The sequence below is a fragment of the Periplaneta americana genome, chromosome 13, assembly GCF_040183065.1.
Source record: "Periplaneta americana isolate PAMFEO1 chromosome 13, P.americana_PAMFEO1_priV1, whole genome shotgun sequence".
Taxonomy (NCBI): Eukaryota; Metazoa; Arthropoda; class Insecta; order Blattodea; family Blattidae; genus Periplaneta; species Periplaneta americana.
This window is the reverse complement of record NC_091129.1, coordinates 76,579,781-76,593,802: the sequence shown is the minus strand read 5'-3', so window position 1 is coordinate 76,593,802 and position 14,022 is coordinate 76,579,781. Positions and strand designations below refer to the sequence as shown.

Sequence of the window (14,022 nt, the reverse complement as noted above, 5' to 3'; positions counted from 1 at the left end):
TATTTCAGTTATTTTCGGTATTATTCAATTTAAATTCTTGGCAAATCTGTTTAATTTGCAAAAAAAGATTCAAGACATTAACTGATATAGATTATTTTTACCTATCTCTTTGTATAGCAATCAGCCATTTTTCTCGGGACTTTACTGCAATAGAGCACTGCAAACATTGGGCAAAGACTATTTTTTTCCTGCTTAACAGTGCTTCATCGAAGGAAAACTGTAATAAAAGTTTTGTTATACAGTATTTAACATGTAGAATCACTTCTTAAATTTTAATGCAGAGGTTACCATCCACTCTGTATAACTGTGCAAGTTTATTTAACAGACTCTCCTAAGTCTTGACTTAGTGTCTGCATGTTTTTTTCAAACAGATCTAAGGGCTTGAAATTAGTTTATCAGTTTTGTCATTTTTCTCATAACTTGTCATTTGGACTTACGCCAGTTTGGTATCCACCCCTTCAATTACTCATGACAGTAATTTAATGAAGTTCCTGAATTTAAGTGAATGGATAGGCCTACTTATCCGTTTAACAAGGAATTACATGGAAAAGACTGAAAACGTGGTAAGTGTGTGCATTATAGTTTTACAGCATAGAAAGTTTTTGGTATCGCACATATGTCAATATGAAGCAAGTTTTAAATATTCATTGAGGTGTGTTGCAGTGTGATCTGTTTCTTATAGGACATAGTCAGAGTGTCTTTTGTAATGATAGGCAGTGTGTCCTGCAGTATTTCTTCTGTAAAGTACCTCAAGATTTGATTTTCTTTTATATACTTTGAATTTTTTTGTGAAAGAAATTGAAAAATTGTTTGGGGTAAGGATTACACTTGTTCTCAATGAGAAGGAATGCACAGGAGTAGAAAAAAGTCGAATTTATCTTTAAAAATATTCAAAAGAACATAAAAAACATTAATGGTATGTGTTCAAAACTGACTTAAATGAATGAAAGCCTTTATATTAATCAATTTATTTATTAATACATCCGCCTGCCATAACAGATGACCATATAGGTCCGGAAAACAATTAAAAAATACGTAATATGGAATATAGAAAAATAAGAAATATATCAATACAATAGCTAGTAATCAAGTACAATATGCGATTTAGAAAGTTAGAAATTTAAATGTTATAAAAATTATTATGTAAAATGCCTAAGGATTTCTTTAAGATATTTAAACAAATATTTTTAATATCTTGGGATGTCATATATTGTTTTTCACTAGTATATTTATACGCCGATCTGCAGGCACCAAAAAGCAAATCCCTCACCTCTCATGTGTAATCAATTGCATTATACCTCTCACTCAAGTGAGGGACACATGGGCGGTAAATGATTTGTTTTTCTTGATCAGTCACTAAGGCTTGAGATACATCCTTTTCGAACTTTATAGTTGGATCGAATATTACTGCTTTTTTCGTCTGTCTATTAAAAGCATCTATATCCTCTAAGCTCGTCTGTTACTGCCATCCTCAGATATATCATGTACTTCAAGATTTTTATTTTTCCTTAAATGTGAGGCAGTATAAGAGCAGGCACTATGATGACGTACATCGCGCAATAAATCTCCTTTAGGACATAGTCCTAGTACATGACTAAGAGTCTCATATCCTGGAATTCTACACTGTCGTGAAGTCGTCCACCCTGGTACTGAACTCACTGCAGCAGTATTGCATGACATTTTAATGGCAGTGGTACATTCTGATGACGATAATCCTTTCCTCTCACTTATCCAAGAATTTACTTTTGGTTCATCTTGGAAAACTGATACTCCTTTTCCTTTATGCTGAAGACTAGCCCAAACTTTAAAGGCTTCCATTTGTGAATGTTTTCTAATTTGACGTCCAGTTTGTGGAACAGAATTGTTATTATATTGGATTGCTAAATTTCGTAAAGATTCTTCGATCTCGGACACTAAATCTCTACTAATATGAAGATGTTCATCATCAACTTGGATAATGTCTTAGCAATATTAAAGTGCTGAATGTTAGCCAAGTTCAATCTCCTAACATTTCAAGGAGCATAAAGCATATTTTTCGGGCAATCATCTGATAGATTTAACATTTCTTTAACAGTCATAATAAATTGATTAAGAATGTAAAGTTTTTGATCTGGTTTCAAAAGTATCGAAGTTGATAAGCTGTTTAGATCACTTTCTAGTTTTTTAATAAGATTAGTTTTATTAAAAACTATCTCATCTGCAAATGTAACATAAGATACTTAATAACATCATCATTTTTTAAAAAATTGATATTTTGTCCATTTGGTAATAGTAGTGTACCCTCTTCCATTTGACCATTAACTTATACAGTTAAGTTCCAAATGTCTGGTTGTTATCTCCCTACACATGATTGAGTACAACATCATCTGAAACATTTAATATTGAACTGCTGTTTGGTGTTTAATATATGAATCTTATAGTTTCTAGCAACCACAACAGATAGAAAAACTTAGTTCTAAAAATAAAGACGATTATACACTTTACTCTGATATGAAGATTCGTGTGTTTTCCTTAATATAGGTAAACATGTTGATCCTTTGTCTCAAGAAGGAGAGTTTATTCAGGGTGGAAATTTTGCAAGTTACATCATGTGTATTGCAGAATCTCCAGATACAGTACCAAACAGTCAACCAAAGTCAGCAAATCTGGCTATAGTGGTGAGTGATGAGTTATAACACTCAGTGATTTTAATTTACTTTGCCTCTGTCATCGTCTTAAGTTTTACTTCCATATAGTGAAAAAGCCTTGCCATAGTTTTATAAAATATTAATTTGGTTTCTTTTGTTACATATGAGGTACCTACTCAGAATGCAAGTAGTGCAAGTCCACAGAAACTATTAGTGAGATATTCATTGTTTTAGAAAAAATCAAATACAAAAATCAGTAACACAATTTTTCACCCAATGTACATTTATTTATAAATGCAAAATATCCTTTTGCCTATACTGTAGAAATATAAATACCTGAAACAAAATTTATGGTTGAAATTAAATAATGACAAATAAACCATGGACTTGCTTCACTTGTGTAAATAATTATAATTTAATGTCTTGGAAAAAGACATAATGTGTTACTTTTGTATGATGTTTATTAATAATCATATTTAGGGGTGTGATTTTTTTTGGTATAAACGATATAAGCAAAATGTGATAAAAACTTACAAGCAAGCATTCTCATGGGGGCAGACAAAACAATTAATTTTTTTTCTTCCACAATGTTATAATAATGTGAAAACAAGTACTTATACAGATTTTGGCCACTCGAACACAGTTATGAGGACCATAAAAAAATAAGTTTTCCTGAGACCTCTACAGAAAAAAAGACACAGTTTCAATAGACAAAATTATTGGAACAGATACAGCAACTATTGAACTATTTTTCAACATATTCCCCATCAGGATTGATACATTTGTCTTACCGTGGGATCGACAGAGAGATGCAGACAGCTGTCACACACTGGTTCCGATCCCAGGCGGCAGACTTCTATGACACAGGGATACAAAAGTTGATAGTATAGGCAATATTAACATTTTATATAGTACAATTTTCCTTTTTAGGTAAGCACTGGAGACTTGAAAAGGTGGAAGAGATGTGATATCCTTGCATTTCCTTTAGATTTCGTGATTTCAATATGTTTATGAAACAGTAGACTCTTATCTAGATATACTCCTAAGTATTTTACATTATCAGTAAAATGAATTTTTCTCTCTCTCTCTCCTCCTCCCTCCCTCCCTCCCTTTCTTCCTTCCTCTCTATCTCCCTCCCTCTACCCATTCCCTATCATCCCCTCCCCTCCCCCTATCATTCCCTCCCCCTCCCCTCCTCCTCCCTCTTTCTGGTTTTTTTCTTTTTAGTCATTGTACGAACATATCTGTATTTTATATTGTGTTTGTGTAAATGTTTTATGTGTTAATTGATGTATTGTGTATCTGTTTTTCTTTGTATCTTGTCCTCATTGTATCATGTTCTTAATGTTTTTGTTCTCCTAATTTGTTAGGCGAATAATGTATTGATATATGTAAAAGGAACAAATGAATAGTCAGAGATTTAAAAAAAAATACGATACTATGTCTTATATTATAAGAATATTAAAAATAATTCATTTAGATAGATCTTGCAGTTACGTATCTATTAAACCTTAAATTAGCAAATGTTTAATTTTTGGATTTGCACCACTTGTATTCTGAGCAACTCATATAATTAGCATTCTCTTTAAATAATAACATATATATGTTTTAATTTTTCGGTTACTTTTTATTGAAATAACTGGCTTGTTCAATAAGTTTGTGATTTATAATTAATTTACATTAATTTTTATTTCTAGGTATAATCATTTTAAATATTCTTTACTTTGTACTGGTATGATGTAAATAACGTATCTGGAATGAGACATTTCGGTATCAGAATTAGATTTATCATTATGAAACACATAACTAAAGTAAGCAGAAGTGTATAATTTTATTTGGTGTGGTTTTACTTGTCAGGCATTTGACCCCAGTACAGGAGACACAGTTTATGATTCATTTGAAGATGGACCATGTAGAGAGGAATTGGAACGGAGATTCGAACATTTAGATCCAGCAGAAATTATAGTACCTCAGACAATCTCCCAAGAAACAGAGCGCCTTGTAAAACACAGGTATTTTATTTTAGTGTTGAAAGAGTATAACCATGTTCATACCTTAAACTTCCCTACAGAATTTTTTAATTTTACAACTCACTGAAATAAATATTCTAAATAAACATCAAATAATTTCCTAGAGAAAGTAACAACTTGATTGATGATTGATTAATTGGTTGTTTGGTTAGTTAATTACACTTGCAGTTATGGTTGATGAAAACTTCCCTACTCTCTGTTAGCCTGCAATTTGAATAATTCTTTTTTTGAGGCGGAAGTACATGGAAGACAGAATTCATTATCCTCTTATGTTAAGATTATGATGACTGATAGAGATAAGTTTACGTGGACACGAAATGGCAGATTAATTTTACCTGAAGCCCTTTCGATCAGAGACAGAATTCTATGATATTGGTCTCGCAGCTTTACTTGTCTTTTAAAGAAATCCAAACTTAAAGTATTCTTCATTCTATAGCAGGTTTGAACCCCGAAAATTTTGTATCTAGTGAAAGATAATGACTAGAACATCAAATACTATAGATTAAAAAATTTCGATAAGTTGTTTCTTGCAAATCTTGTCTAAATCTCTAATAAGCCTTGGTGGACTAGAGTTTACTATGTCTCTTTCTGTACCCAAGGTACTTCGATTCAATCCCAGTCAAGAATGATAGTTTTTTAGTTGGAAAAAATCCTCCATTGACCCCATGTATATAACTTATTACACATAAAAGATCAGGGATCCATGACAGGAAAATTGTGTGTCAAAATGCTCCAGAACTATTTTATAAATGCTTACGAATCTCTTCCGGTAGTTAAGAATGAAATACTGTCAATTTAAAATCTTACTGATTTGTCGCATGTGCACAATTTAGAGATAGATATAAATTACTCTATTTACTCATATATTTTTCGCACTATTTTGGAAAAAAAAGAGTCTTCTTGAAATAGAGATGCATAAATTATATGAGGAATTAAAAAATACACATAATATCTTGCACTAAAGCAATTAATTTTATTGTTATGTACTTTTATACCGGTATACTGTATATCAAATAATACGTACGTAAATACAATTAAAACTCTTCGAAAATGGAATGCCGCTTCAGCAAAATCATGGTTGACTGAAAAACGAATAAGAATACATTAACATTATTGTTTTATCATAATTTATGGCAAATGGTCAAGATGGAGAGGGTAATTTTTATGCATGTGATGACATTGATTATAAGCAACTCTTTATCACAGCAACAAGACAGCCATGGAATGTACTAAGGCATCGGTTCCGGACAATTGGCCACAGAAATTTGGGAACTGGGACAATTGGCCACAGAAAATTGGTAACAGGGACAATTCGCCACAAATAGACAATTTGCCACAAATATACAATTTACCACAGATAGACAATTTGCCACACTGAGATACAAAGATAAATCTATGACTTCCAGAAGCTCTATATTGTGCGAATGGATACAGAGATTAATAATTGTAAATTCCACTAAGTATGTGAATTGCTACGTACATGTAAATTTGGCTTCAAAAATGTCCTGTTAGGTTGTGGTCTATAGCTCTCAAGTACTGGATGATGGTGCCTTTTCCTTGTACCGCGGGTATTCTTCAACTATACGTGATATTCGTCTGTCCATGTCAATGTATTTCTGCTTCATTTGGTAGGAGAATGACCACCTTCCAATCTCTCTATGTATCTGTCGGATATAACGTTCAGTTCGTCAATATTCCTTGGTTCAGGTGGTAGGTGCAGCTTCCTGGCATGGCGCACAGTTTTTTTAATAGATGGTTTCTTCAGTAGATTCACATTGGCTTCGCTTGCAATACGCTGTAATTCATTTTGAATAATGACAGACGTTGCTTCTCGGGAAGTCCCCGCCCTTGCCTTCATGTTCTCTACACATTCCTTTGCCTTAATCCTTCCCCAGTCTGCAGAATGATTCTTGTGTTCAGACGCTTCTTTGATGACACTGTTTCCATCTTCTGATAATGTGACGTTGCATTACACCCACCACACATGTCACAGTGCCAAACAACTCCATTCTTATTTTCTCTAAGTCTCGTGTACATGTAGCCAAGCTATATTAATTTGTCAGAGCCTCTTTCTGATTTTGTGAAGCGAATTTCTTCCGCCATAGTTCCGAATTAGTTTACAGCTTCTGGATTTGTCTTATGTTATCAAAGAAATATATTATAAATTGTTGCGAATTTGAATATTGCCTTGAATTTTAATGTGTGGCTAATTGTCTTTGATACGAATTTAAATTATGTGGCGAATTGTCTTTGATACGAATTTCAATTATGTGGCAAGTTGCCTCTGTGGCCAATTTTCTGTGGCGAGTTGTCCCCAACCTCTAAGGCATGTGGCGAGCCATAATGTCATTGTATGTTTTTACCATTATAACTGGCCAAGAGGCTAAACTTGACCAAAGAAGAAAAATGCTTTAAAATTGGCGTGTATAAATCATGCAATGGCGAAAATAACGCAAGTAAATACGGTAAACCAAGAGTTTTCAACGAGAACAATGACTTGTTGTTAAGTACTAGGATTTGCAACCAGCTAACAAGTTTCGTGTTCTATTGCAATAGAAAAATAGCCTCATGGCCTAGTTGTCAGAGTCTCTGGCTATAGTTCATGAGGTCCCGGGTTCGATTCCCAGTAAGAGCACAGGAATAATTCCTTAAGGTGGGATGTCTTTGCAAATACAACTTTTTCTTTAAAAAATCATTACAACCATAGTTTTTAAGTTAAAGGCATGACATTTTGTGTGCATAAAGGCAAAAAACTGCATTCAATGGAAAAAAAAAATATATAATGGAATACCTAAGAGTAAGATATGCGCTTAAATATATTATAAAACATTTAACAGTTATGCCCTTTTTGTATGAAACTCATAACATGAATCCTAATTATGCAATTTATTTGAAATTTTTACTGTATGAAGCTAACACTGCTATAAGATTACTGAACTATAATAAATACCATATACTTATTAGTTTTCTATTTGTAAAATTTTGAACTTAGTATTGCAAAAATAATTTTTTTTTCATATAATACCCTATAAATAAAAATGTAAGTAATGCATTTATTATCATTGTAGTTCTAAATATTCAGCAATATGTAATGAACAACTCCTAAAAAATCATAGCACTGGAATTTATAGTTTTTGAGAAAAGGCTCTAGAACCTGCAAAAAATAAATATTCAAAAGAAATGTGCTGAAACGTCAAAAAAGGGGCGTGGTGCAGAGTTTCGTTTAAACGATTTAATATACAGGGTGAGTCAAAATTATGTTACTACTCAAATGGTAGGAATATATGTACTATTCATCAAAATGTGATAAATAATTTACATGTCTGTCTCAAATTGAAGGGAGAAACAATAGATAGTAGCTAATTGATGACAAAAGTTCGATGTAAGACATGTTTGGTGTATGCTTAATAAAAAATATAATAAATTTAATACCAGTAAATAAATGGCATCACGGTCTAAGGCATCCTGCCTAGGACTCGCGTTATGGAATGCACGCTGGTTCGAGTCCTCATGGGGGAAGAAATTTTCTCATGAAATTTCGGCCAGTGTATGGGACTGGTGCCCATCCAGCATCGTGATGCACTTGGGGAGCTACAGTAGGTAGCGAAAATCCGGTTTCACAAACCAGCTATAACGGCTGGGGGGATCATTGTGCTAACCACACAATACCTCCGTTTTGGTTGGATGATCGTCCACCTCTGCTTCGGCATGTGGACGTGAGGCCAGCAGCGGGCTGTTTGGTCTTGGCCCATCAAAGGGCTGTAGCGCCATGGATTTACTTTACTTTACTAAATAAATATTTATACCATTTGAGTGATAACATAATTTTGGCTCACCCTATACTTCCAGACCTTCAACAAATATAAAATGTATGTGTACACAATGTAAATTAGCCTACACTATGTAGATTACGAAAAACATATTTTCAAAAAATCGATTTTTGACATCAAAATTCATGACATCCCCTTAAAGGGAATTGTTCCTGTATTCATCCATGACCCAGAATTTAGGCAAAGTTTAGATTTAAGATCTTTTCTGATACCACATAATCAATCATACATGATTATCTTATCATATCATTGAGGTAATGTAACTGTTTTCCAGAAGCCCTATCCTCAGAAGTGGGTTACACGTAAGCCACTGCCAGCAAAGAAGACTAAGAAATGAATGTCAAAAGACAAGCTGATGGTATTAGGGGGGAAAGAGGAAACAATAGGGAAGTAAATATTTATGGTTATAATTTAAAAATATCTTCAGATAAAACATATCATAACATCAAGGATAAACAAAAAAGAAATATCTCTGCTATAACATATTCTAACATAAGGAATGCTAGTAAATTATGTGATACATTACAAAGAACTCTAAGAAAATTGAACTTGTACGAAGTTATAGCAAAGTGCTTATTATTGCACAAATGAGAAGGCGAGACCTGACATGTGAATTGTGCAAAAGGGGAAAGAATTATCTATCTATCAGAGGGAGAAAGTTTGCTTCATGATGACTAATATTATATGGATCTACCGACACAGAAGTTCATCTCAGACTAAAACTTAGCTTCCCTCTCCATACCCATTAGTGATATACCCTCGACACATGATAAGGTCACAGGACATGTCTTGCTGCCTCTACTGTTTGTTTCTGTATGCTGGACTCTAAAAAAAGAGATTTTTTTTAGAAATATCACGGGATATGAACTCCCAAATAAGAAAAGAGAATGATGATGTCTATAAAAGACTAAAATAATACCTATTTTTCGAAATGATTTCAAAATTAGTAATCAGTTATTGAACTCGCAGAAAAAGATATTTTGATAGGCCAATGTAAAGATAAATTGAACAGTTTCAATAGCTAAAATTTCATCAGACCTGGACAGACTGGTCTAATCCTGGTCTCGACATCTAATTCTCGCTTTAGTTCTTACCACAGGTAATCTTTTACTTCTGCTTGCAGATACAGGAATATTTAAAAAAAAAAAAAAAAAAACTTTGACGCTTCTTCAAAGATTTCTTTCTACCATGTAAATATGATTACAGTACTTTCTGTGGCCTGTTGAGAAAAGAATATGGCAGAGTTTTTACTGTAATAGAATGAAATGTTATAAACATATTTGTAAATACCGAGTGTAGAAATTACTGAAGTAAACATATATTTTTTATTGCAGCTCTGCAAGATTGGAAACTCTGGAGGATGGAGTGTTTAACTTTACAGGTGCATTGGTGCAAGTCGCTGATTTTTTCTGTGCTCAAGAGGACTCAGAATCTAATTCACAGAAGCTCAATAGTATGTCGGATCTTCCTCCCTTGACTGTAGTATGTTTATCTGCTTTGATACATCACCTCAAACAATTTGGTCTTGCCCGAGCATTGAGATCGAATAGGTAAGTGCATCCAGACCAAAAGGTGACATGTTATATTCAGTCATTCAAAAGTCACATTATAAATATTATAACATTTGAGATAAGAAAAGAAAGAAAAACATCACTGTGTTGGGAAACAGTGGGGTTTGAGTTTTATAAAACATTGGAAATATGCCTGCTGTTCTCTTGTTCAGCAAACACTATTCTTTCTGTGACATCATGCACAGCACTTTGCAGATAGTGTCTTAAAATATTTGCAGTTTATAAAATAATAGAATGTAATTCTTGATTCACTTCTTGTTTTATTCTTTAAAGTTTTGCATATACTGTAGTTCCTAATATTGTTTGATACCTCATTAATTTCTTATCAGTTTGGTATCTTCCTCACTGCTGATTTCACACTTTAAATTAAAGAATGTTACTTGCTCGAGAATTTTGTTGTCAACTACAGTATTATTTTTTTTTATCTTATTGGTGTTTTTTTCTCTTGATATTGTAACACCATAATTTTTGCCTACCTGATTAAGATGATAAATATTGAATGTTGTAAACCATCTTCTGTTTTTTTTAATTAGTACTGCCACATCATCTGCATATAATAAAATATTTAACATACCGGTACTTCCTTCGACTAATTTTATGCTTGCATTACCTTTCTGCTTCAAATTCTGGATAATGTTGTTAACATAGATATTGAAAAGTGTCAGCGACATGAGGCAGCCTTGCTTAACTCCTTTATTTGTTATAATCTCTTCAGTTGTTTTATTCTAAAATTTATTACTATTTTAGTTTCCTCATGAAGACTTTTCACAATCTTCATTAGATGTTTAGGGTAGCCTTGTTCTTTTAATATCGACCACAGTTTTTCCTGTTTCACACTATCAAAAGCTTTCACAAAATCTATGAAAGCTAAATATGTAAATTTGCAAGTTTTATTTTCTTCTCTTCTCTAACATCGTTATAATATGAACATGTTATTTGCTATCAATCTTCCCTTTCTGAAGCCACTTTGTTCCTCTTCTACTTTGGCCTTAGCTTTTGTCTTCATCTTTTATTTACTATTTGAGCATACAGCTTGTACATTGAGTTGAGAAGGCTGACTCCTCTGTAATTTTTGCATTCTCCTCAGTCATCCTTTCTAAACAGTTCAGTTATATCACCTCTCCTACTTTCCATGCTTTTGCCAACATTTGTTTATGCAGTAATTTCCAATACAATATCATTCCACCATATTTGAGAAATTTTACGTTTATTTTGTTAATCCTTCAGCTTTTCTGTTTTTAATTGATTTCAGTTCTTTTAATTCTTGTATATCTATTAGATAAGTTCCTCTTCCTACTTCACTTTGCATGGCCAACTATTCTTATTGGTTTTATTGTTCTTCCTTGGACTATAATTCTTTGTAATATTTTATCCATTTATCTTTTCTTATCAATTCCATTCTTGCCACATCTTTTCATCTTTATTTAACTTTTTAAGTACTTTATAGGTGAACTTCTGTCTTCTGTGTATGTTATGCTCTATTTGGCTAATAAAATTTTCACATTATTGTTCATATGCTCTTCTCACAATTATGTTTGCTGTGTTACATTTTTCTTTATACATGTTTCTTATTTCTTCATTGTTTTTCTGCGACTATTGTAAATATGTATTTTGCGTCTCTTTAGTAGCTTGTTTTATTTCTTCATTCAAGATCCGTAAACATTTCTTACTTCTTATTTTATTTTTTCTTACCTGACTTCACTTATAGTTTTTCATATACATTTTTTAACACTTCACTATTCTTCTTCAAGAGAATCATATCTTGGTGTTTACAGGAGATATCATCGGCCTTAATTGTTAAAATTGTTGCATTTATTTTCCATATAAATCCAGGCTTTGGTATTCTTATGTGTATTATATGTATTGTGTGTAATAATGTAATTACTAGTAATTTTGGGAATGTGGTGATTCATATTACATGTAATGTTTAAGTTGAAAATGTATTATAAGAAAATGTTGATGTTTGTGTAATTATTTATGAAATTTTAATTTCAGTTTACGGCATTTTACTTCAGACTCAAGATATGTGAAAATGGATGCTACAGTCCTTCGAAATTTAGAGATATTTAAAAGTGGTTTAGGTACTCATAAAGGAAGTCTCATATGGGCTCTTGACCACACCAGGACAAAATTTGGATCTCGGTAAGAAACGTCGTAATGAAAGTTGCGTTACTAAACTCTTATTGTAATTTTTATTTGTATTGTAATATGCAGGGTGTTTCATAATTAAAATTACGAACTGTGAGGGTGAGTAGAGGAGAATAAAACAATCAAAAAGTCCTAATAAACATAGGTTTGGAAATAGCCGTTTCTGAAATTTTTTTTCATGTCTCGTCAATACAGGTTTTCTTGGTTAACATAACATCCAATATGAACTGGAGGAAGAGAGCATTATAATATATGCTCAATATGACCACTGTTCATGATTAAGCAGGCATCAGCATGTTAAAAAATGAAAAATAAAATCAGAGGATTGAAGTTAGGAGACCTGGGAGGCCATTGTGTGGTAAGCCATAGCCAATACACATGTTGTGGGAGCTTGTAGATAAGAACTCTGTAATATTCAAATTAAAGTGAGTCGGTGCTCCATCATGTATGTATCACAGCAGCTGCCTTTCAAAAAGAGGCACATCATCCAAAATGTTGCATAGCTATGTTGGAAAAATAGAGGTAAGTACGACCATTAAATCCATCAGATAAAAGATGAGGTTGCAAATGTACCAGGTTTATTCAGTTAGTGACTACAGTGATGACATCATATCAAAAAGAGTTTATTTCAAGACCTATTAGGGCTTTTTGCCTTCTTTCACTGTTCTCTAGTCACCTCTGCAGTTAATACCTACAATTTTGAAATATTCTGCATAATGAATGGACAATCTCATGTTGGTATATCGTTCATTATTTCCTGTGAACTTTTAAGAATTTTCGTTGTCTCATTGATTGGATGCTAATTGCTCTTGTAAAATTTTTAGGATGCTTTCCTTCAGGACATAAATAACACTGCGAGTCTTGCAGTATAAATCTATACCACATAAAAGAACTCTTTCCTCTGAGTAGAAAGACTCTATTTATTTATTAGTTTCTAATTTATTTCAAAATTGAACTCATTACTCCGAATTATCATATAATCATCAGAAATAATGAATATCACCTTGAGATGTTTCCATCACAGAATGGTGGGGGAAAAAAATCAGTAATTTATATAATGGAAACGTTTGTTTTGACCTAACATTTTATATGCTCATTTGGCTGTTGTTTATTCAGACACTAGTTTGTATCATTATCAAGATCTTCAAATGGAGACCATTCTTTGTAGTTTGCTGTCTCTCTCACTTTTTTCTGATTGTTTTTGTAAGCTCATTTATTATAACATTTGGAATACTTTTAAGTGAATATGTAAATGATGTTTAATTCCTCGTTACACATCTTGTGTCTTTTCAATTAATCTCAAATATTTATAAAATATAGGTTTTATTGTTTGATTTGTTTATTACTGATTATTCAATTTTACAAGCCATTGTTACTTTCGTAAAAAAGTGGTGAATGTGATGAGCTGTTTAACTTACTGTCAGGTTACTTCATGATTGGGTGTCGCAACCTGTCCGTGATTTGGCCATTCTTCAGAGCCGTCAGGAAGCCATCACAGAACTTCTGCAGTCTGAATCGGCAGTCGTTCAGCAGTTAGAGAAAATCTTGGATGGTATACCTGATATTGATCGTGGTTTAACTACATGCATTCATCAAAGGGTATGGCAAATAATGGGAATTCACTGCATTGTATAATGAAGTTTTTTGTTAATTGTCCTTCTTAGGGTCATAAGGCATGCCTATCCAGTTCCTTCTTCCTCTTCTTTTACTTAATCCTTATGCATTTACGCATTGGGTGTTCTCAGCCACTTTCTATATCAATTTCTGTCTATTGCCAAATTTCTCAACTCTTTCAACGACTTCCCATGACTGGCAG

General features: G+C 32.8%; 1 protein-coding gene across 1 annotated transcript in view; it reads left to right on the top strand.

The window, feature by feature from the left end:
* Positions 1-425: 425 nt before the first annotated feature.
* Positions 426-14,022, top strand: part of LOC138712036 (DNA mismatch repair protein Msh3-like) — a 59,557-nt gene continuing 45,960 nt past the window's right edge. Inside the window, exons 1-6 of the mRNA XM_069843425.1 lie at positions 426-563; positions 2,521-2,657; positions 4,485-4,639; positions 9,822-10,037; positions 12,054-12,200; positions 13,631-13,805. Of these exons, the coding sequence (XP_069699526.1) occupies positions 2,589-2,657; positions 4,485-4,639; positions 9,822-10,037; positions 12,054-12,200; positions 13,631-13,805 (762 nt within the window). The 5' untranslated portion in view covers positions 426-563; positions 2,521-2,588. The remainder of the gene's footprint in view (positions 564-2,520; positions 2,658-4,484; positions 4,640-9,821; positions 10,038-12,053; positions 12,201-13,630; positions 13,806-14,022) is intronic.